At 45.3% G+C, this 24,407-nt stretch overlaps 2 protein-coding genes across 3 annotated transcripts in view; one reads left to right on the top strand and one right to left on the bottom strand.

The window, feature by feature from the left end:
* Nucleotides 1–20,644, top strand: part of LOC130275981 (IgGFc-binding protein-like) — a 94,536-nt gene extending 73,892 nt beyond the window's left edge. For both annotated transcript variants that reach the window (XM_056524737.1, XM_056524738.1), the window contains exons 4-7: nt 12,754–12,938; nt 17,175–17,542; nt 19,479–19,735; nt 20,451–20,644. In XM_056524737.1, coding sequence (XP_056380712.1) covers nt 12,754–12,938; nt 17,175–17,542; nt 19,479–19,735; nt 20,451–20,596 — 956 coding nt within the window. In that variant the 3' untranslated portion in view covers nt 20,597–20,644. The remainder of the gene's footprint in view (nt 1–12,753; nt 12,939–17,174; nt 17,543–19,478; nt 19,736–20,450) is intronic.
* Nucleotides 1,687–3,942, bottom strand: LOC130275983 (uncharacterized). Its single transcript, XM_056524740.1, has 2 exons — nt 3,899–3,942; nt 1,687–3,643 (listed from the first exon to the last, which is right to left on the bottom strand). The coding sequence occupies exon 2, from the start codon at nt 3,387–3,389 to the stop codon at nt 1,791–1,793; it is 1,599 nt and encodes a 532-aa protein (XP_056380715.1). The 5' UTR covers nt 3,390–3,643; nt 3,899–3,942; the 3' UTR covers nt 1,687–1,790.
* Nucleotides 20,645–24,407: the final 3,763 nt, after the last annotated feature.

Raw genomic sequence — 24,407 nt, 5'->3', positions numbered from 1 at the left:
TCGTAGTAAGCCTTCTTTCAGGAAAGGCCTTGTCTTGGGCCACACCGCTCTGGGACCGCAATGATCCTGCCACAGCCACAGTCCAGGCCTTCTTCACTGAACTCCGGAGTGTCTTCGAGGAGCCAGCCCGAGCTTCTTCTGCCGAGACTGCCCTGTTGAACCTGGTCCAGGGTAATTCTTCAGTGGGCGAGTACGCCATCCAATTTCGTACTCTTGCTTCCGAGTTATCATGGAATAACGAGGCTCTCTGCGCGACCTTTAAGAAAGGCCTATCCAGTCGCATCAAGGATGTGCTGGCCGCACGAGAGATTCCTGCCAATCTGCAAGAACTCATCCATCTAGCTACCCGCATTGACATGCGTTTTTCTGAGCGACACCAAGAGCTCCGCCAGGAAAAAGACTTAGATCTCTGGGCACCTCTCCCACAGTATCCGTTGCAATCTACGCCTGGGCCTCCCGCCGAGGAGGCCATGCAAGTGGATAAGTCTCGCCTGACCCAGGAGGAGAGGAATCGCCGTAGGGAAGAAAATCTCTGTCTTTACTGTGCCAGTACCGAGCATTTCTTGGTGGATTGCCCTATCCGTCCTCCACGCCTGGGAAACGAACGCACGCACCCAGCTCACGTGGGTGTGGCGTCTCTTGGTTCCAAGTCTGCTCCTCCACGTCTCACGGTGCCTGTGCGGATTTCTTCTTCAGCCAACTCCTCCCTCTCAGCCGTGGCCTGCTTGGACTCCGGTGCCTCTGGAAATTTTATTTTGGAGTCGTTTGTTAATAAATTCAGCATCCCGGTGACCCGTCTCGTCAAGCCGCTCTACATCTCCGCGGTCAACGGAGCCAGATTGGACTGCACCGTGCGTTACCGCACAGAGCCCCTCCTCATGTCTATTGGACCCCACCTTGAGAGGATTGAGTTCTTCATTCTCCCCAACTGTACCTCTGAGGTCCTCCTCGGTCTGCCTTGGCTCCGGCTTCATTCCCCCACCATTGATTGGACCACCGGGGAGATCAGGAACTGGGACTCTGCCTGCCACAGGAAGTGCCTCTCCCCCCCTCCCAGTCCCGTCAGGCAAGCCTCTGTGCCTCCCCATGGCCCCCGTCCTGGTGTCACACTGCCCCGTGCCAGGCCTCGCCCTCTGCCCTCCCTCCCCATTCCCACTCCTGCGGTACTGCCTGCCGTTGAGGAAACCCTCCATTCTTTCCCGGTGTCCTCATCCCAGGGGAGGCAGTTACCGGACAAAGAGAAGGGGAGACCTAAGGGGGGGGGTACTGTTACGCCTAGCGCTCCGGGTCCCCGCTCCTCCCCGGAGCGCTCACGGCGTCTTTCTCCCTGCAGCGCCCCGGTCAGTCCCGCTGACCGGGAGCGCTGCACTGTCTTGGCCGTTGGGGATGCGATTCGCACAGCGGGACGCGCCCGTTCGCGAATCGCATCCCAGGTCACTTACCCGTCCCGGTCCCCTGCTGTCATGTGCTGGCGCGCGCGGCTCCGCTCTCTAGGGCGCGCGCGCGCCAGCTCTCTGAGACTTAAAGGGCCAGTGCACCAATGATTGGTGCCTGGCCCAATTAGCTTAATTGGCTTCCACCTGCTCCCTGGCTATATCTGATCTCCTCCCATGCACTCCCTTGCCGGATCTTGTTGCCTTGTGCCAGTGAAAGCGTTTAGTGTGTCCAAAGCCTGTGTACCTGAACTTCTGCTACCCATCCTGACTACGAACCTTGCCGCCTGCCCCCGACCTTCTGCTACGTCTGACCTTGCCTCTGCCTAGTCCTTCTGTCCCACGCCTACTCAGCAGTCAGCGAGGTAGAGCCGTTGCTAGTGGATACGACCTGGTTGCTACTGCCGCAGCAAGACCATCCCGCTTTGCGGCGGGCTCTGGTGAAAACCAGTAGCCTCTTAGAACCGGTCCACTAGCACGGTCCACGCCAATCCCTCGCTGACACAGAGGATCCACTACCTGGAAGCCGAATCGTGACAGAGGCTTTTGATGTATGGGACACTGCTTGCTTGGATCCCGTGCCTTTACCTCTGCTTGGCTTGCCGGCCTGTGAATAAAATCTGGAGGAGAAACATTAGTCTTGTGTACTGCCACTGAGGTTTTGCGTGAATTGAGAACTGGAGTGGCACATGACAATGTAAGATCAAAACTAGGGTCATTTCTTATCTTTGCTTGATTATGCACAAAATCAACAAAAACAGAGAATGGAGGAAATGGGACATTATGTTTATATTTATATGTGGAACCATGGGTAATCCACTTCTCTTGTAGGTTGAAGGGTAGTTTTTGAACTAAAGGGTTGACACCTCTTGCTGTGTCAAGGTATGCAAGTCCTTGTAAGTCCCCTTCAGATTTGGCAACTTGAAGTTCCATTAGTAAGTCACTAAGTTCTCTGAGTTTCTGATAGCCTTTGTTGGTTATCCTGGGAAAGTCCTCAATTCTTTTGTAGAGGGCACTTTCTATAACCTCTGCTGAGCCATAGCACTCATCAAGTCTGCTCCAAATCATTTTAAGACCAGTCTCGGGGTAGTTTATATTGATAGCCCTGATCCTAGCTGCATGTTTGCTTGACTCTTCCCCCAGGTATTTGACCAAGAGGTCCACCTCTTCACTACATGACAGGTCTAAGTCTCTTGTGACATTCTGAAAGGAAGATCTCCAGGCTCTATAGTCTTCAGGACGATCATTGAACTTCACAATTCCTTTTGCGACTAGTTCGCGCCGTGTAAAAAACTTTGCAAAGTCCATTGTGGTCTGGTAGACAGCAGGGTATACTGGTGGTGTACTACCCTGGTAAGAATATGGGGTATGCTCATACCTGTTAGTAGTCTCTTGGTTGTGCTGGCCAGTATCATGCTGCCTTGGCGTCAGGGGAGATGCAACAGTGAGGTGATCTGGCTTGACTGCTTGACCTGTAATGAGGTTATTACCAGCCGAGTTGCTCTCTTGCTTGTAGTTGACCCAGGATGGCACTTCATGCTGTACTGGGCCTATTTCACTTATGGTACAACGTTCAGGCTTTTGTACTGGATCAGTATTGCTGTCTGAACCTGGGAGCTCATTTACATACTCTGACGTGCGTTGTAATGGATCTTGCGATTTAAGCTTCATACCTGGTATGCTGTCGCGCTGTAGTGTTTCAGGATACTCTATAGCCTCTAAGAACTCTGCTTCAGCAATTGTGGCTGCAGCCTCCTTTTCTGCAGCGAGTTTCTCTAATGTTGCTTCTAGCCTTGCCTTCTCTATTTTTATTTGCATTTCTTGCTCAGCGAATGCTGCTCGCGTTTTAGCTGCTTCAGCTTTTGCGCGGGCAATGGCCACTGCACTGCTAATAGATGAAGCTTTTGTGGAGACAGAAGCAACAGATCTGGATTTGTGTGAAGATTTCTGAGACATTGTGCCTTTAAGAAGATGCTTGTATGTGCAGAGAGTGCTGTATATCTGTGAGCAGGTAGCTGCACTATAGCAGGTCTCTGTGTCTTGTATCCCACTGGCTGGGTAGCCGCTGTTTCACTGTTCTGTCCTCGCTACACGTTACCCTGTGGTGTGTAGTCTGACATGCAGATAAACCGCCCTATTCTTCAATAGCCAAGACTGTATGGTGAAGTCTGTAGATTTATTGAGTCATAGGTAATAAGCACGCGGTGAAACTAGAAAACAATAGAGCAGAAAACATGAATAAACACATGTTCATATACAACTAACATATCAGCATATCAGCATTACAACATATCAGCATTACAACATATCTGAAACATAGCATGTAATAACATGGATGACATGTAGAGAGCTGGTCTGCTAATTACAACTTAAGACAGTGCAGCTGCTGCTCTGGAACATAAGAGTCTGTGTAGCTGGAAGAAGCTGTGGCTGAGAAATACTGTAGGGCAAGTCCATAAGCTTACCAGCGATGCTGCCACATGGGGCAATGGAGGATGCAGTCTCTCTCTTCTTAGCACGGTCTGTAATGGAGTTCTTCCTCCCAAGATGCTTCACTTCACTGAGGAGGGATGGAAGGAGCAGAGGGACAAATCACTGAAAGGCAAAGTCAGCCACTAGATGGAGTGCCTGTGTAATCAGGCTCACTTTACAGTACATAAAGATGCTGGAGGCATGACAGTAATTAAACTGCATGGTACACGTAAAAAAATTCCATAGTCCAAAATTATGTATTTTTTGTCACTTTGTATAACCTAACATTTTTTTTTATAAAAAGCAATAAAGTCTCATCAAAACAAAAATGGTAAAAAAAATTATAAAAATTTCAGATCACGATGCTAAAAATTAACCCTCATACTGCCCCGTATACGGAAAAATAAAAAAGAAGATGGCAATTTCAAACTACTAATTTTGGTGCATGTAGTTATAATTTTTTTAAAGTAGTCAAATAAAAGAAAACCTACATAAATTAGGTTTCCTTGTAACCGTATGGACCTACAGAATAAAGATATGGTTTCATTTGTACTGAAAAGTGCTCTGCCTAGAATCGGAAGCCCCTAAAATTTACAAAATTGCATTTTTTTTCCAATTTTGCCTCACAAATATCTTTTTTTTTTCTCTCGCCGTAGATTTTGTGGTGAAATGATTAATGGTATTACAATGTAAAATTGGTGGCACAAAAAACAAGCCCTCATGGGTCTGTAGGTGGAAAATTGAAAGTGTTATCATTTTTAGAAGGTGAGGAGGAAAAAACTAAAGTGCAAAAAGCGTTAATTTTTAACGTAAATTTGTTTTCCCTTAGTCCTAACAGCAGCACAAGTGGGGTGTTCTGCCCCTGTGAAGCTGGCAGGACGGTGGAATTTTTAATTCCGCCCAAGCAATTTAAATTAATTAGCCCCCCCCATAAAAGGCCTCCTCCCCTAGGCCATCTCGCTTAATAACAAGTAACAAAAAAGTTTAGGGCGGGAAATTTGTGTGCTGCTGTTAGGACTAAGGGAAAACAAATTTACGTTAAAAATTAACGCTTCCCTTACGTCCTAACCAGCAGCACAAGTGGGGACTTAGCGAGTAACAACACAAATAGGGAGGGACTACGGCAGAGTGGCACTTAGGATTGACTGCCCAAAGGCCAACTCTTCCGATCGTTTGGCATTAACCCTGTAATGACTCAAAAAAGTATTGTGGGTGCTCCAAGAAGCAGCAGCACAAATCTGTTCCAGAGGAACAGACCTTTTCTCAGCAAAGGAAGTAGAGACTGCCCTAGTGGAATGGGCAGTGACAAAGGCAGGAGGAGTTAGCTCCTGGACTATGAAGGTCTCTCGGATTGCCTCCTTAATCCACCTACTTAGGGTAGGTTTAGAGGCTTTCAAGCCCTTGTTATTTCCAGAAAAAGAAACAAGGAGGTGTTCCGACTTCCTGAATTCTCCAGTTCTTGAGATATAGACTCTGAGAGCTCTAGAGATGTCCAGAGTGTGGTCAACCGCTTCTTCAGGAGAGGATGGATTAGGCAGTAGAACTGGAAGAGAAATAACCTGGTTGGTATTGGAGAAAGTCGGAACTTTAGGAAGGAAGGTAGGTAAAAACCTCAACAGGACTCTGTCCTGTAGAAAAACAGTATAAGGCTCGAAAGCCGAAAGGGCCTGAAGCTCACCCACTCTCTTGGCTGAGGTTATGGCCAATAAAAAAGTGACTTTAAGGGATAAATACCTAAAGTCTACTTCTTCCAGAGGTTCAAAGGGGGGAGAGCATAACCCCCTGAGAACAGAGGTTAAATCCCAACTGGGAATAGGTCTGAGAACTGTAGGTTTAAGTCTTTCAGCCCCTTTGAGGAATCTTCTAACCAGGGATTCTTGTGATAGAGACCTGCCTAGGAAGGCAGAGAGTGCTGCGACCTGAACCTTTAAGGTGGATGGGCTAAGACCCTTGTCAAGGCCATCCTGGAGAAAACGCAGTATTGCAGAAAGAGGAGGATCTGAGGTAACTACCTCTTTCGTTGCACACCATTGAAGGAAAATCTTCTTTATCCTGGAGTAAACCTTGTTTGTAGACTCTGCTCTAGAGTGTGCAATAGTTCTCAAGACCTCCGCAGGAAGCCCACTCCTTAGTAGGGTCCTGTCAATCTCCAGGCTGTCAGATTGAGTCTCCTCAGATCTAGGCAGGAGCCTGTGTTGTGAGACACAAGGTTCTGCACGTGGGGAAGCCTCCAATAACACCCCTGACTCATCCTCATGAGTTGGGTGAACCAAGACCTCTTCGGCCAGAATGGGATGATGGCAATCACTGAGGTCTGGTCTTGCCTGACTTTCATCAATACCCTGGGTATCATGGAAAGTGGAGGGAATATGTAGGCCAGCCTGAACCTCCATGCGATGGACAGAGCGTCTATCGCCACCGGATTGTCCTCCTTGTAAAGGGAACAAAACTTGCTCACTTTGGCATTCAGCCGGGTTGCCATGAGGTCTATTTCTGGTGTACCCCACTTCAGGGTTATCCTCCTGAAGATCTTCTCGTTGAGAGACCATTCTCCCTGGACTGCAAGCCCGCGACTTAGACGATCTGCCACTACGTTGAGATCCCCCTTGATGTGGACTGCAACAAGGTGGGATAGGTTGAGCTCTGCCCATGATAGAATAAGTCCGGTCTCCCTGAGGAGCACTTGGGACTTTGTGCCACCCTGTCTGTTGATATAAGCCACTACAGTGGTGTTGTCTGACCGGACTCTTATTGCTTTCCCTAAGATATGGGGAGCAAAGTGGAGGAGCGCAAGACGAACTGCTCTCAGTTCTCTCATGTTGGATGAGAGTAACCTTTCCTGAGGGGTCCAGGTACCCTGAACCGGATGGTCGTCCAGATGGGCTCCCCACCCTAGAAGGGAGGCGTCCGTGGTCAGAGTGATCCACAGAGGTTGAATCAAGGACTTCCCATCTGTCAGGTTCGTCCACCACCTGAGAGAGGCACGGACTTCGGACGACAGGGTGCATTTTTTGTCCAACCCACTGGGGTTGCGATTCCAGGCAGTCAAGACCTGATCCTGGAGAGGTCGGAGGTGCCACAGGGCCCAGGGGACTGCTTCTGCAGACGCTGACATGTGGCCCAACATCTTCATTAGAGTTCTGATGGGCACTCTGCGTGGTACCGACAAAAACTCTGCGGCTCTTATGACGCGCTCTCTCCTTTCTGGGGTGAGAGACAGCGTCATCCAAGAGGAGTCTAGGACAAACCCCAGAAACCTTCTTGAGGTAGATGGGATGATCTCGGATTTTTCCCAATTTATGAGCCACCCTAGGTGTTGAAGAAAATCCAGGGTCAGTTGAAGATGAGCTTGAAGAATGTCTAGAGTCGCGGCTTTTAAAAGCCAGTCGTCTAGATAAGGAACAATCTCTAGGCCTTTTAGTCTTAGAGCAGAGACAACTGGAGCCACCACCTTTGTGAAGGTGTGGGGAGCGGAGGTAATGCCGAACGGTAGAACAGCAAATTGGAAATGCCTTACCATACCCTTTATGGTGACGGCGATTCTTAAGAACTTCCTGTGGGCAGGAAAAATAGGGACATGAAGGTATGCATCCTTCAAGTCTATAGTGACCATGAGATCTTGTGGGTTCAGGATACTGACCACCGAGCGAATGGTTTCCATTCTGAACCGCCTTTTCCTTATAAATCGGTTTAGGTAGCGCAGGTCTATTATCATGCGCCAGTCGCCATTTGGTTTGGGAACCAAAAATATCGGGGAGTAGACGCCAGATCCTCTTTGATCTGGGGGAACTTCTTCCAAAGCTTGCTTTTCCAAGTATTGGAGAACTGAGGTTTCTATGACAGCCTGTTTTGGCTGAGGAAGTAACTTTGTTAAGACAAACTTCCTTGGGGGAGGGGAGGTAAATTCTATCCTGTACCCCGACTGAATAACCTTCAGAACCCAGGGATCCTGGATTTCTTGCATCCAGGTTGTAAGGAATAAACTTAAACGTCCTCCTACTGGAGGAGGATGGGCAGATAGATTCTCTGCAACAAACACTTGAGGGGAAGGGAGAGGGAAAACGTTGGTGATGTCAGTGGAGAGTCATAGCTCGGCCTTCCGGTCTTTACCGCGGCCGCGACCTCCACCACGTTTTTTAAAGGACTGACGTCTCTGGGATCTAGGAGGGCCCTGGGACTTCCCCCCTCTTGCTCTACCTTTACCCCGAAAGGCCTGAACAGGAAGGCACCTGCCTTTTTTGTCAGCATAACCTTCCATTATGCGATCCAGCTCAGAACCAAATAGCCAAGTAGGCTCGAAAGGCATCCCACACAAGTTAAACTTGGAGGTGTTGTCCGCTACCCAAGGGCGTAACCACAAGGGACGTCTGCTAGCAGAAGCGAGTGCCATGGACTTGGCAGCTAGCTTAAGGTGTTGCTGGGAGGCCTCGCAGAGGAAGTCTATACCAAGGAGGAGTGTCTTGAAGCTGTCCAAGATGTCTTCCCTGGGGACATTGTTGTCAATCTCAGTCTGTATGCGCTCCACACGCTCCTTCACGAAGTCAGACACTTCTCCCGAGGCAATAGCCACAGAGGCAGACGCTGATGCTGCCGAATATGTGCGTCTGAGAAGGGAATCCACCTTCCTATCAAGCGGGTCCTGGAGGTTGCTTCCATCATCCGCAGGAACCAAGACTCTCTTGGACAGTTTATTTACTGCCATATCAACCTTAGGAGGTGGCATCCAGGAATCAGATTCCGCGTCCGAGAGAGGGTACATCAATTTGAAGGTACGAGTGACAAGCGCAGGTTTATCTGGGTGCTTCCACTCAGCCTTCATCATCTTTTTGCGTGCATCATTCACCTTGAAAACCCAAGGTTCTCTAGAGGTGGATGCAGAGGCTTCCCCTTGGTCAACATCCTGGTCCCTTGACCGGATGGACATAAGTAATCTCTGCGTCTTTTCCGCAGGGAAAAGAGGCGGAAACATCTTCACCTCAACAGGCTGTTCAGACTGTACAGATGACCTCTGGTCCAATACATCGACCGACATAACGGATTCTTCCGCCACAGAAGGAGGAGTGGATTCAGTTCTAGCTCTTTTGGAAACAAGAGCACTCTTAATTTCAGATATGGAATTTCCCATAAACTCCTTCATCCAGATCAACATGTCCTGGACAGTAGGTTCAGCTGGATTAGAGGGTGGACGGCAACCGGGACACCTGTTATATTCGTAAGCGTCCGGAAGCGGAGTGCCGCAATTGGTGCAAGTTAGATGGCGTTTTTTGGCGCTAGCCTTACGACCACCAGAGTGTGGGTCACTAGAGGAAGGAGTAGACATGACTCTGGAAAGAAAGAAAATAAGTTAGGGATAATAAATAAAATTATTATCGCCCTAACGCCAAATAGAGAGGGAGAGATACCTATAATGCAGATAGGAGCTCTAACCACTAATGCTAGGCTTGTAAATAGGACTAGCTATGATGGCAGCAGAGACTGAATGAAGGTCTCAGCTGTCTTTATATGGGAAGGGGCCCGGAAGCCCCGCCCCTTCAGAGAAAGACAGCCTGCAATAGGCTGAAACACCCGGAAGGGAATTTTAATAAAAATTATCCACTGAGCCCTTCCCTAACTAGGAAAGGGCTCACGCCTGAATTTTCACCTAAATATAAAACTTAAAAGGCAGCGCAAAGCGCTGAAGAAAGTGAGGCCGGGACCGGAAGTCGTCAGATGACGTACTTCCGGTCCACGGCTCGCACAGTGTAATGGAGGCGAGCGTGCGCCGGGACACGTGGGACGCCAGGCGGGTAAGAAAAAAACCCGCGGCGGCATCCCTAATGCTATGAGGGATCACCGGATCCCTCTAGCAACATAAAATAGTCAAAACAAATTGTTTTAAGATAAACCAGGCCGGAGGCCCAGATAATATAAAAAGAAAAAAACAGGGGGCAGTTGAAAAAAGGTACTGCGCCCCAAAAATATCTCCCCAATACAGGGGAGACATCCAGGCAGGCTCCAAAGGAGCCTGCACCGTCCTGCTGTCCTTACACAGGACAGAAAAAAAGCGAGATGGCCTAGGGGAGGAGGCCTTTTATGGGGGGGGCTAATTAATTTAAATTGCTTGGGCGGAATTAAAAATTCCACCGTCCTGCCAGCTTCACAGGGGCAGAACACCCCACTTGTGCTGCTGGTTAGGACGTAAGAGAATTAGAAATGGCCCAAGAGGGAATGGGTTAAATCAAAGGGGTTTCTTACAGAACAATCTAGTTTAGAAGAAAGATCCCCTGGCAACAAGGGAATGCTAGAATCCACCAAGCTTTCAATTTTTTAGCAGCACCACCCCAGGAGAAATGACGTTTTGCACAGACCCTATAAATAAAATAAAAAACTGGCGTTAAAAAAAAATAAAAACATATCTCCTATCCTAGGGATAGGGGATAAGTGTCAGATAATGGGGAGTGAATGACCACTTGAAACCCCCGGAACGCCCGCCCACCACGTGTGATCTCCTGAATGGAGCCCTGGAGCTCCTGATTTGGGCGTTATGACTACAGCACAAAGCTGCGGCTAACACCCCCCCCCCCCCCCTATGCAGCTCTATGGGAGAGCAGAAGCGCTGTTCTCAACAATCTCCGGATCTGCCATAGAGCTGCATGGAGGGGGCGTGTCAGCCGCAGCTTTGTGCTGTAGTTGACACTCCTGTAGAGAGTGACACTTATCTCCTATCCTTAAGATACGGGAGGTGCAAAGGTTTATGCAGTAATATCATGAAGTATTACTTTACTGAGAGAGTAGTGGATGCATGGAATAGCCTTCCTGCAGAAGTGGTAGCTGCAAATACAGTGAAGGAGTTTAAGCATGCATGGGATAGGCATAAGGCTATCCTTCATATAAGATAGGGATAGGCATAAGGCTATCCATCATATAAGATAGAGATAGGTATAAGGCTATCCTTCATATAAGATAGAGATAGGTATAAGGCTATCCTTCATATAAGATAGAGATAGGTATAAGGCTATCCTTCATATAAGATAGAGATAGGAATAAGGCTATCCTTCATATAAGATAGAGATAGGAATAAGGCTATCCTTCATATAAGCTAGAGATAGGTATAAGGCTTTCCTTCATATAAGATAGAGATAGGTATAAGGCTATCCTTCATATAAGATAGAGATAGGTATACGGCTATCCTTCATATAAGATAGAGATAGGTATAAGACTATCCTTCATATAAGATAGAGATAGGTATAAGGCTATCCTTCATATAAGATAGAGATAGGTATATGGCTATCCTTCATATAAGATAGAGATAGGTATAAGGCTATCCTTCATATAAGATATAGATAGGTATATGGCTATCCTTCATATAAGATAGAGATAGGTATATGGCTATCCTTCATATAAGATAGAGATAGGTATAAGGCTATCCTTCATATAAGATAGAGATAGGTATATGGCTATCCTTCATATAAGATAGAGATAGGTATAAGGCTATCCTTCATATAAGATAGAGATAGGTATAAGACTATCCTTCATATAAGATAGATATAGGTATAAGGCTATCCTTCATATAAGATAGAGATAGGTATATGGCTATCCTTCATATAACATAGAGATAGGTATAAGGCTATCCTTCATATAAGATAGAGATAGGTATAAGGCTATCCTTCATTTAAGATAGAGATAGGTATAAGGCTATCCTTCATATAAGATAGAGATAGGTATAAGGCTATCCTTCATATAAGATAGAGATAGGTGTAAGACTATCCTTCATATAAGATAGAGATAGGTATAAGGCTATCCTTCATATAAGACAGAGATAGGTATAAGGCTATCCTTCATATAAGACAGAGATAGGTATAAGGCTATCCTTCATATAAGATAGAGATAGGTATAAGGCTATCCTTCATATAAGATAGAGATAGGTATAAGGCTATCCTTCATATAAGATAGAGATAGGTATATGGCTATCCTTCATATAAGATAGAGATAGGTATAAGGCTATCCTTCATATAAGATAGAGATAGGTATAAGGCTATCCTTCATATAAGATAGAGATAGGTAGGTATAAGGCTATCCTTCATATAAGATAGAGATAGGTATAAGGCTATCCTTCATATAAGATAGAGATAGGTATATGGCTATCCTTCATGTAAGATAGAGATAGGCATAAGGCTATCCTTCATATATGATAGAGATAGGTATAAGGCTATCCTTCATATAGGATAGAGATAGGCATAAGGCTATCCTTCATATAAGATAGAGATAGGCATAAGGCTATCCTTCATATAAGATAGGGCCAGGGACTATTGATAGTATTCAGATTATTGGGCAGACTAGATGGGCCAAATGGTTCTTATCTACCGACACATTCTATGTTTCTATGATTCGTTTTTATAAACAGGAGTTTTTCTTCTTCAAAGATCAGGTGTTTGTTACCAATAGATAGGGTCTTGATCTAGGGTCTGATCTACGTATCATTCTATCAAAAAAATGTGTAAAAAAATGAGTTTTCTAAGCCAACCTCCATATACAATAAAGGAACATGGGAGGGGAAGGAGGGGGAGGTGAAAGTATTCAGAGCTTGCCAAAAAGTCACAATTTGGTGGGACAGCCCCACAAATGAGATCACAAAAGGATGCGATTTATGTAAAACTGATAAATAATGGGTATTTTTTTTTTGCAACCCTAACTGTTTGGGGGCATTCCCAGGTGCTTAAGTGGGTAAGGTTTCAATGCCCAGATTTGGGAGATGTAAATGCTGTCAAGGAAGCCCTCTCCCCTGTAGTACAATATGTTACGAACCTCATTCCTCATGGTTAGTAATGCTTTTATGTATGTTTCATCTTTCTAATCTTGTATGTCTTAGAATCGTGCTGTTTGCTGCGTTGCCTAGTGGATGTTGCTGAGTATACTTTACCATACAGCTTGGTATCTGGTGCCCATCTGGATGTGCTTGATGTTCACCTAAATGATCCTCTGTGCAGACCAGAAAAGGAGAACGATCATTATCTCATCAAAATACCATTCACTAAATGTGGAACCAATGTCCTGGTGCGTTGTTTTTTTTATTTTTATTTTACTGGAGACAACAAATACTAGGAAACTATACTGAAACTAATTGTAAAGAAATACTATTTGATTGTCTATTAATGAGCAATTATCATCACTTATACATATCCTAAGAACCAGTCTGCATACCGCCATGATGCTGCTTACCCTGATCAATACGTGGGTACTGTTTATAGCAAGAGAAAACAAATAACATTATCATTGCATATTCTTTTTCTGATAAAAAAAATAAATTGAATATTTAATGATTTCTGTATATTTAAGTCCCTCTGGTTCTGTACTGTACTCTGCCACCATAAGATGCCCCTGTACAGCACCATAATATAGAGAAAAATTAAATACAGCCATCACCGTGTTCTGTCTGCTCTACACATGATCAAATGGCCTACTTTTTTGGCAATTCTTTCACCCCTTGTTTACATAAATATATGCATTATCAAATGGGTTGCCACACCTCCAAAAGATTACATACATTAGCAAACATATGTATTAATAATACATGAATTTGCTGCTTTTATTTAGCCCCAGTTACTGAATACACAGAGACTGCTTGTCATTAGCCGACACCAAATATGTATCACTGCACCACATAAACAGAACACCTACATAAAATGGCATTGGAATATTTCCAACTTTCTTTGCTATGTCAACCCATTCAGATCCAGTCTTCCCGATGACTGTTCCAGTGCACATCTAGATGGGGGGGATAGTTATTTGAGACACTTCTATTCTTATTACTCACAACCTACTAGTCTCTGCCACCCAGAAAGTGTCAGGCCATGCACCAAAGTGAAGGGCAGGTTCAACATTGTGCTTAAAAAGACAGATTGTTCTGCCAAAACATTGTACTTGCACTTATATAAAAGCGCATTCTTAATCACTTAACTCCCCAAATCACAGTGATCTCTGTCCAGCTTCTCTAGATAGCCCTGTTGAGTCTGTTGACATATAAGGCTATGTTCACACTGTGGAATTCCACATAAATATTCTGTAAATTTACAGCACGTTATGTGCAATGGGATTCTGCTGTCCTATTCACACAGCAGACTTTCCGTCATGGAAATTCTGCAAAATGTAAAAACATGTCTTAAAATGTTGCCAAATTACGAGTCCCATAAAATTTTTGAAAACACAGAAATTCAGCTGAAATTTCGCTTTCTCTAGGTACTATATAATTTAACAGTACTTGTATGTCTGTTTCTACTCTGTGCTAGAATTCAGTGACCTCAGTGGCGTACCAAGGGGGGAGTGGCCTGCCCCGGGTGCCACTCACAAGGGGTGCCAGGGGTGGACTGACCGGCCTGGTTAAGGGCTTGCCGCCGCTACTGAGGATCCGGGACACTCGTCTTAGATCCCCAGCAGACAGCGCTGCCTTCTCATACAGGAGAAAATGTCCCCTCTGTGTGAGCCACATCTGCAGCTTACACAGAGGAGACGTGACTTCCGCCCCCACGCAGCACGCAGTACTGTGGAGAGGAGAAGACGCGGGCCCCTGCTGCTGAGGAGATCGCTGCGTGGGATATCAGGTGAGCATCACTTATTTTTTACTTTTTAACTCTGCCTATACCTATGGGGAAAAGGGGGGGAGGGGGTTACTCTGCCTATTCCTATGGGGAAAGGAGGGGGGGGTGACTCTGCCTATACCAATGGGGAAGAGGGGGGTAATTCTGCCTATACTTATGGGTAAAGGGGGAGGGGGCAAACTCTGCCCATACCTATGGGGAAAGGGGTGGGGGTAACTCTGCCTATACCTATGGGGAAGAGGGGGGGGTAACTCTGCCTATACCTATGGGGAAGTGGGGGGGTAACTCTGCCTATACCTATGGAGGAAAAGGGGGTCTAACTCTGCCTATACCTATGGGGAATGGGGGGTTTAACTCTGCCTATACCTATGGGAAGAGGGGTGGGGGGGTGTGGGACTCTGCTGCCTATACCTAAGGAGGGGGGTTAACTCTGTTCCTATACCTATTGGGAAGGGGGTTTAACTCTGCTGCCTATACCTATGGGGAAGGGGGGTTTAGTCTGCTGTCTATACCTATGGGGAAGGGTAAGGGCTAACTCTGCTGCCTATACCTTTGGGGAAGGGGGGATTAACGCTGCTGCTTATACCTACAGGGAAGGGGGGGCTACCTAACTTTATACCTGGATGCCTAACTACTACCTACATACCCAGCTACCTTACTATGTACATACCTGACCTTCATACATGGCTGCCTAATTACCTAGCTAGCCCTCTACCTACCTGGCTTGTCACCTGCGTACACATCTGGCTTCCTGATCTACCTACCTAGTTACCTGGCTACCTGCCTACCTGCCCTTTTACTGTGCAGGACACCAAGGAGGGCATTATTACAGTTTGTGGGTCTATAGATGGAAAGATTGTGTAGAGTAGGGCACTGAAAAAATGCAGAGCCTGACATGTTTGTCCTGCAGATGTTAAGAGATCCACATGGCGGTCTTATCCAGACAGAGAAGAAAATATGGTGAGTCCCAAAATGTAACTGTAATCACTTATATGGTACAGATCCTGTGTACAGCTGATATCTACCGCCATATGGTCCTGTATATAATCACTTATATTGTATAAAGATCGTGTATAGTATACTGGTCTGTGTATAGTGGTTTTATTCAGTACAATATGGTGTTATTATCCAGTTATTGTGTGGTGGTATATATTTACTCCTTGTATACCAGTATTATTGGTCATGAAAGCTTAACTACGTTAAAGTGTTTCTTACATATATAAATTTTAGTTTATTGTGTGTGTGGGATTTGGATGGAATAGGGTGTGGCAGAAGATTGACGAGCTGCAGAGTCTAGCAGGGGCCCTTACTTTTTTCTGTCCGGGGGCCCCCGAGTGTTGTCAGTCCGCCCCTGGGGGGTGTCATGACAAAGTCGCCCCCCCCCCCCCATCCACTGCTGCACCGCAATGCTTTTCCGCCCGACTCCTGCATCTGTGGAGTCAGACCAGCAGGGGGAGGAGTGTTGCAGCGGTGCAACAAAATGTAAGTAAATAATTCTATTTGAAGGGAAGGGGTGTAATTAAGGGGGTGTAATTAAGGCGGGTGTAATTAAGGGGGGAGGAAGGGGGTGTACTTAAGAAGGGGGAGGGAGGTGGTGTCATTGGAGGGAAGGGAGGGGGTGTAATTAAGGGGGGAGGGGGTGTATTTAAGGAGGGGGGGAGTGAGGAGGTGTAATTAAGGTGGGGAGGAAGGGGTGTAATTAAGGGGGGAGGAGAGGGTGTATTTAAGGAGGGGGGAGGGGGTATAATTAAGGGGGGGAGGGAGGTGTAATTAAGGGGGGGGGGTTGCCAAACAAAGGGTCCACCCTGGGTGCCAAATGCTCTAGGTACGCCCCTGAGTGACCTTTTACATTGTTCATTTATTTGTACTATATTCTTTGGGTCTGCTTTAATGAACATTATTTTTTTCAGTAAAGTATACATTTTTCTATATTGTTTGTCTTCCACTATTCAGTTTTTGGGTGTAATGTCTGCAGGGCATGTCAAAGTTTTTATTAGTGACAGTTACTCTTTAAACAATAAGTTATTTTCTGAGGAGATATTCCTTTTAGCCCCTTAAAGGGGTACTACTGTGCTCCACATTTTGTTCAGAATGCTCGGAGCCATAGGCCATGATCGTAGCATAACAGCAACGCCCCCTTGTGACGTCATGCCATGCCCGCTTCATTTATGTCTATGGGAGGGGGCATGTTCGCCGACACACTCTCTCCCATAGACACGAATGGAGGGGCGTGGTGTGACATCACGAGGGGTGTGGCCCTAGTGTCACGACCACTGCGGCAGGGACCCGGCGTTTGTTTAGAATGCCAGGTGCTGTGGGATATCGCAGGGGACCCCAGCAGTGGTTCCCCCGCAAGCAGGTATCTTATCCCCTATCCTTTGGTTAGGGAATAAGATGTCTACCAAACCATCATTATTTGTTTTCTGCAGGACCAATTGGACTTTGTAATAACATCCTTCATTTTCCATAAAATATACTGTGCAACTAAAATAAAATTATGTGTGAGGTAAAGTCAGTTATGCAAGTTTTTGTTTTTTTATTTGCTTTTATACTGTTACATTAAGTTGATTAAAAAAATAGATGACATAATTGAAGACAACCTCGGTACATGTGCAGATTATGAATAATGACATTTTGTTCCCCTGTTATTCGCTGTTTACTCATACGGTATATTGTGTACTATTTATTTTTGCAGTATGAGGATGGGAGAACCTTCTATGCTAACACCATCTACGGAACTATCCCTGATACAGATGTTCATCGTATTGAGATCCCAGTAAGATGTGAAATAGAGAGTAATAGATCCCTGGAATTGACTATAAACCCTAAAGTGTACAGTGTGGTCTGTAAAGGCTCTTATAACATCTCAATGAAGCTCTACCAGAAGGACAGCTTCACTGATCCGGTTACACGGTATCCTCATGAGGTGGATCTACACAGCAGTCTACATGTGGAGTTGGAGATTGAGTCAGAAGATGAGGAGCTGCAGATATTCATAGAAACCCTCACAGCTTCCCCTTCACTAGAGGACACGAACCAGAAATATACAGTCATCCACCATGGGTGAGCAACTAAGTCTCTCTCAGGCCATGTTCATACGGGTGAAGACAACACAAAAAATACCACCTTACAATCAGTGTGGAATTTGATGTGGTATTTTCGGCACCCTTTAGTGTTGCAGCTCTAACACCTGCGGCACCCGGTCTGTCCTCCTCTGCCTCCACCCTCCTTCCTCCCACCTGGGCTCCTCTCCTGCTCTTTACCCCTGGCTCCTATGAAAGCCTCCATGGTGCTCCTTTCTATGGGAACTGCACATTGACAGTACCATGTCACTCCTTTTTTGCTTGTTAACATGTCTTTGTTTGAAATCAATGTACATTTTTTTTTTTTACGTTAAAACTGAATGGATTTTGATGTGGAATTTGACATAGTTTCCAAGTCAAAATCCACATGTTGTTTTCCCATGTTAACAAAGCCTCACCTTTTCTTGATTCCAGAAGGATCCATGTAATACAAAATTTCTAGCGTGGAGGTGCTGCATAAAAATTAACACCTTCTGCTCGGTTCCAGTGCAAACTGTATCTGATCACTGGGGGTCTCAATAGCAGGACACCATATGACAAGCTTATCCTTATAACAAGGGGGATATTGACATCATTATATGTGGTTTATGTGGTTGTGGTTGGTGGCACTCTGTCAAGGGCCCTAAAATGTTTTTCTGCTTTGCAAAGCCAATTTTCAAATGTGTTATTAATATTGGGGGCTCCTGCATATAGGACCTTTATTGAGTACCGTATTTTTCGCCGTATAAAACGCAATTTTTCTTCCCCAAAACTGGGGGGAAAAAGTCGGTGCGTCTTATACGGCGAATACACCCCTATCGCGGCGGTCCCTGCGGCCATCAACGGCCGGGACCCGCGGCTAATACAGGACATCACCGATCGCGGTGATGCCCTGTATTAACCCTTCAGACGTGGTGATCAAAGCTGACCGCCGCGTCTGAAGGGAAAGTGACACTAACCCGGCTGTTCAGTCGGGCTGTTCGGGAACGCTGCGATCTCACTGCAGCGCTCCCAAACGGCCCGACTGAATAGCCGGGTTATTGCTTACAGGACACCGGGGGGGACCTTACCTGCCTCCTCGGTGTCTTCTCCGTTCAGGAATCCCCTGTATGCCGGCGCTCTCCTTCCTCGCTATCACGTCGTCGCGTACGTGCGTCGGCGTGCGTAACGACGTGATTGCAGCGACGGAGAGAGAGGATACCCGGCCGGCAGCAGAGACGTTCCGGAGCGACGGGGACACGGCAACAGCGATGGAGCGACATCCAGGGCAGTGGTGACGGGTCCGGAGCGGCGGGGACACGTGAGTATTACCTCCTATGCAGTGGTCTTCAATCTGCGGACCTCCAGATGTTGCAAAACTACAACTCCCAGCATGCCCGGACAGCCAATGGCTGTCCGGGCATGCTGGGAGTTGTAGTTTTGCAACATCTGGAGGTCCGCAGGTTGAAGACCACTATTGGGTTCAAAATCTTAATTTTTTTAGATTTTGCCCCTAAAAATTGGGTGCGTCTTATACGCCGGTGCGTCCTATAGGACGAAAAATACGGTAGGTGGAGAAGCTAATGGCTATAGTATCCCTCTTTAGCACAGAGGAATGACATGTCTATGCGTTACATTGGCAGCCTATTGATTTTGAACGAAACGCTGTATTACTCAATATCTCCTATGGAAGTGCTGTAGGGTAACTGGACATTTGCTGCCAGGTTACAGTTGAATTGGTGGGGTTCCAGCATCAGGACCATCTGTGTAGGTGCTTTGGTTTTATGCAGTTTTATTGGCAACATCACTTTACTCTAGTCTTTATTATACATACATATATATATATATATATATATATATATATATGGCAACATCACTTTACTCTAGTCTTTATTATATATATATATATATATATATATATATATATATGCAGTTATACTTCCTCTATTCTATTTCAGATGCCATCAAGACTCAACTTTACAAGTTTATCCTATACCAGACCAGCGGCGACAACGCCTAAGTCTCCATGCATTTAAGTTTGATACTTTCCATGAAGTTTACCTAACTGCTATTGTTATTATCTGTCACAAAGCCACCTCCCCAAATCGCTGTACACAAGGGTGTATCTCCCCGAGACGCAAACGTGATATCCTCTCCTCAAAGGAAAAACTAGACACTGCCAAGTTATCTCAAGGGCCCATTGTGTTCACATCCAGTAAGTAATTATAATATTTTCACTACATTAATGATACTACATTTGCCTATTGTATTTAGCACCCATGTAGCACAAGTACAATAGTTTAAGAGTTTACCAATTTGGTGTAACCACAGCCTAGATATGCCCCAGGCCTTGGTCTAATGAGTAACATGTTCTCATCTGATAAGGCTTAGACTGGTCAACAATAGAGAAGATTCATTTCCCCTATCAGTAACAGTGCCCCTTGGTCCACCAACAATAATAGTGCCCCCAAAACAGTAATAGTGCCCCTTTAGACCCCACACAGCAATAGTGCAGCTTTTTGTGCCTTCAAACAGTAATGATACCCCAATGTGTGCCTCCACACAGCAGTCTCTCATACAAGAGACTACAAGAAAGGCTGTCAATTGCTCATTGGGAGTTGCCCACAGTAAGCATTATATATATATATATATATATATATATATATATATATATATATCTTATTCATGTTAATATATATCTTTAACCTCTAAAATACATAGTATTCTGCTCAGATCCTCCTGCTGTACAAAAGATTGACCACATATAGTGCACCATGATTAATGAGACAGGTTCACTATGATGCTATTATTTTGAAGGTTCTCCAGTCTTTTTTGGTTAAGCACACATATACCTTGTAAAAAGGCAAACATTTTACTTCCAGAGAACTCGCCTATTATGTCCACTCAGGTCTCCCCATTTTCTTTTGCAGGAGAGCGGAGCAAGGACAATGGATTCTACATTCCTCCATCAATTTCGCTGTCAGCAATTTGTGTTATTGGCCTCATAGCAGTGATGGGCCTTGTGATTCAAACATTGTACTACAAGAGAAAACGAAACACCCTGCTGAAAAATTAGGGCATTTAAATAAATGTCTATTCATATATATATATATATATATATATATATATATATATATATATATATATATACACCGTATTTTTCGCCGTATAAGACGCACTTTTTCTTCCCCAAAACTGGTGGGAAAAAGTTGGCACGTCTTATACGGCGACTACACCCCTATCGCGGCGGTCCCTGCGGCCATCAACGGCCGGGACCCGCGGCTAATACAGGACATCACCGATCGCGGTGATGCCCTGTATGAACCCTTCAGACGCGGTGATCAAAGCTGGCCGCCTTGTCTGAAGGGAAAGTGACACTAACCCGGCTGTTCAGTCGGGCTGTTCGGGACCGCCGCGATTTCACCGCGGCGGTCCCGAACAGCCCGACTTAATAGCCGGGTTAGTGCTTACAGGACACCGGGAGGGACCTTACCTGCCTCCTCGGTGTCTTCTCCGTTCAGGGATCCCCTGTATGGCCGGCGCTCTCCTTCCTCGTCATCACGTCGTCGCGTACGTGCGTCGGCGTGCGTAACGACTTGATGGCGGCGACGGAGAGCGAGGCTACCCGGCCGGCAGCAGAGACGTTCCGGAGCGACGGGGACAGCGATGGAGCGACATCCAGGGCAGCGGTGACGGGTCCGGAGCGGCGGGGACACGTGAGTATTACCTCCTATGCAGTGGTCTTCAATCTGCGAACCTCCAGATGTTGCAAAACTACAACTCCCAGCATGCTGGGAGTTGTAGTTTTGCAACATCTGGAGGTCCGCAGGTTGAAGACCACTATTGGGTTCAAAATCTTTTTTTTTTTAGATTTTGCATCTATAAATTGGGTGCGTCTTATACGCCGGTGCGTCCTATAGTACAAAAAATACGGTATATATATATATATATATATATATATATATATATATATATATATATGTGTGTGTGTGTGTGTGTATATACTCGAGTATAAGCCGAGTTTTTCAAAACGCCCCCCTCGGCTTATACTCGAGTGAACTCTCCGCCTGTCAATCCCTTCACAGTGGTCTTCAACCTGCAGACCTCCAGATGTTGCAAAACTACCTGCGCACGAACGTCCCTGTTAACATTTTTTAGTGGTTCACAGTACCACATCAGGCAGCATGTGGATATGATTTTACATCTCATTCACACGTTTTCCTAATATCTGACCTGTGCTATGTGGACTGTAAAAATGTTAGAATCACCACGTGGTCCACGTCAGACCACAACACAGTGTAGCAGTGGCAGTGTCCTTGTATGTGTGTCTTTAAGGTTTCCTGTTAGGGTGCAAAATATATTTTTACATTAAATGACTCTTATTCTCCCTACCAGCTGTCTTCATGCAACAGGAGTAGTTTGCATTCATAGGTATCCCATAGTACATGTACGCTGTTATATGTACAGGGACAGATTCTTGAGGGCTAGTATTAAACCAATGAGACTTTTTCTCATCCACACTATATGAAAAGGTATTTGTTAATTTTTTTTTACATTTTCTGTGCTAAGAATTTTCTACTGAAACAGTTGGCAAATTTTTTAAATGTAAATAAAAATAATGATTAAAGGAGAAAATCTTTTATTTTAAATGTTTTTTTTTTGCCTTTTTAGGAGCTTATGTTTTATGTATCTGTTAAGAGGATACATGTGTAGCAATGCTTTTTTATGTCTGTTACATGGGTTGATAAACATTTATTAATGCAAATATTCATGTGTTTGTGTGAATTTTGTACCTATATTTGTGATATAAAGTTTAATTTCATATTTTTGGGGGGCTTTATCTAAAATTATAATACCAAGAAACAGACTTGAGCCTGTGGGTCCCCCCTGAGCTTGTGGATCCCCTCTAATGTCTCATTTTAGGGTCGGCCCTACCATGGGCCCCACTGGGTCCATTGGACGTAGGCAGCACCTTGACAGAGAACAGCAAATTACGGCAAAGTTGTTAATAGTTGTAATAGTTGTAAATAGCCTAGGGGGAGCTGATCGCATACCTATTTAGAGCATGATGTTCGGTGCCCTGATTTAATGAATCCGTCAGTCTTATGTTTTGTGGAAGTCTGTGAAGGAATACTATTGAAGACAAAGGCCCTCATTTACTATTCTAAACCCGACTTCTTTTGTGGTTTTTTTTTGTCGCATCTTTGTCTGCGCCATGTCGCAGACATCGTGCGCCAGTCTGCGACACGATGCAACATTTTTTCCCGACGGACCCGATGTGGATTCTCCCAAACCCGAAAAAGGGGCGTAACCCGACATTTCTGAGCTTTCCCACATATTTATAAAGGTTTCCAACCCGAATTTGTTGAATTGTTGTGGATTTTTTCCCGACAGCTCAGAGGAGTTGGAAACCAAAACCAACAAAACGCACGTGCGACAAACAAGATGCGACATAATAATAAATACCAGGAGAAAAAAGCAGTCGGGTAAGAAAGCAACATAGACTTACAACCCGATTTTCTAAGTAAATGAGGGCCATTGGGGCTTGAATTTCGGCGGAATTCTGTGTTCTGTTACTGTACAGAATTTCAGCGGAATTGCGGAAATCCCAAGATGTGTAAACATAACCTAAAGTAGAAAATCGTGACAGCAGCGAAATTCTGACAGAGATTGATGAGCTAAGACATTTACTGACCTCTCTGGCAATATAGCTCCCAATTGTGGGGAGCAGAAACTGGAAAAAAAAAAACTTTTCTGGCCTATTTGATAAGGGCTTAGACCAGGCTTTGGATTCAAAATTCTCAGCAGGAACTGTACATGGATGCCCAGCTGGCTTCAAGACTCTTAGAAATAGTAGTGAAGTAAAGTGAAGCTGTCCCTAGCTCTATCCTGTAACCGAAGAAACACCCTCCATCTCGTGAAGAAGCTAACTTCCCTGTGTCTCTGACATAGTGGGACATGTTCTCGCACTAGAGAGGCTAACTCTAATTGAACTGCTTTCCCTCATTAGATGTCAGGCCCTGAAGAAGATCTTCCCCTCTATCTTTAGAAGATTCCCTGAATAAGTGTAGGTATGGGCACTTTAAGGGTCTATTCACACGTACAGTATTCTGCACATCAAAATTGATGCGCAGGATTTGAAACTGTTCAGTCATTTAGTTTACATTGAAATCTGCAGAAGAAAATCCTGCGCATCAAATCTACGCAGAATACTGTACGTGTGAATAGACCCTTACTCAGCCATAACAGACACAAATACTAATACAATACAAAACATATCAAGAACAGTATAAAGACATCACAAATAAACACCACACACGTGAGGAATGGCATAAATGGCTGACACTCAACAACAGGTCCTGCAGGGTTCCCACTCGGGTTGCCACCTTTCTTGCAAAAAAAAAATACCGGCCATGCTAATTTGCATAATTCATTATATATGCTTAACATCACCAGATACACATATGCGTGGGAAATTTTGTCATATTCTGACCCCCATAACTTTTTTATTTCTCCTTTATACGGGCCTGTATGTGGGCTCATTTTTTGCGCCCCGATCTGTAGTTTTTAACAGTACCATTTATGTTTTGATGTGACTTTTTGATCGCTATTTTTATTAAATTTGGGAGTTGCAGCTAGTTACTAACTACAACTCCCAGCATGCCCTGATACAGCCTGTGGCTCAGCAGCTACCCCAAATGAAAACTACAACTCCCAGTATGTTGGACTATATAGTAGTTTATAGTATAGGTCAGTATTTTTCCAACCAAGGGTGCCTCCAGCTGTTGCAAATCTACAACTCCCAACATGGCCGGACAGCCGTTGGCTGTCCGGGCATACTGGGAGTTGTAGTTTTGCAACAGCTGGAGAGGCTCTGGTTGGGAAAC

This window comes from Hyla sarda, chromosome 6, assembly GCF_029499605.1.
Source record: "Hyla sarda isolate aHylSar1 chromosome 6, aHylSar1.hap1, whole genome shotgun sequence".
Classification (NCBI taxonomy): Eukaryota; Metazoa; Chordata; class Amphibia; order Anura; family Hylidae; genus Hyla; species Hyla sarda.
Note: the sequence above shows the minus strand (reverse complement) of the source record. Positions and strands in the feature narration are given on the sequence as shown.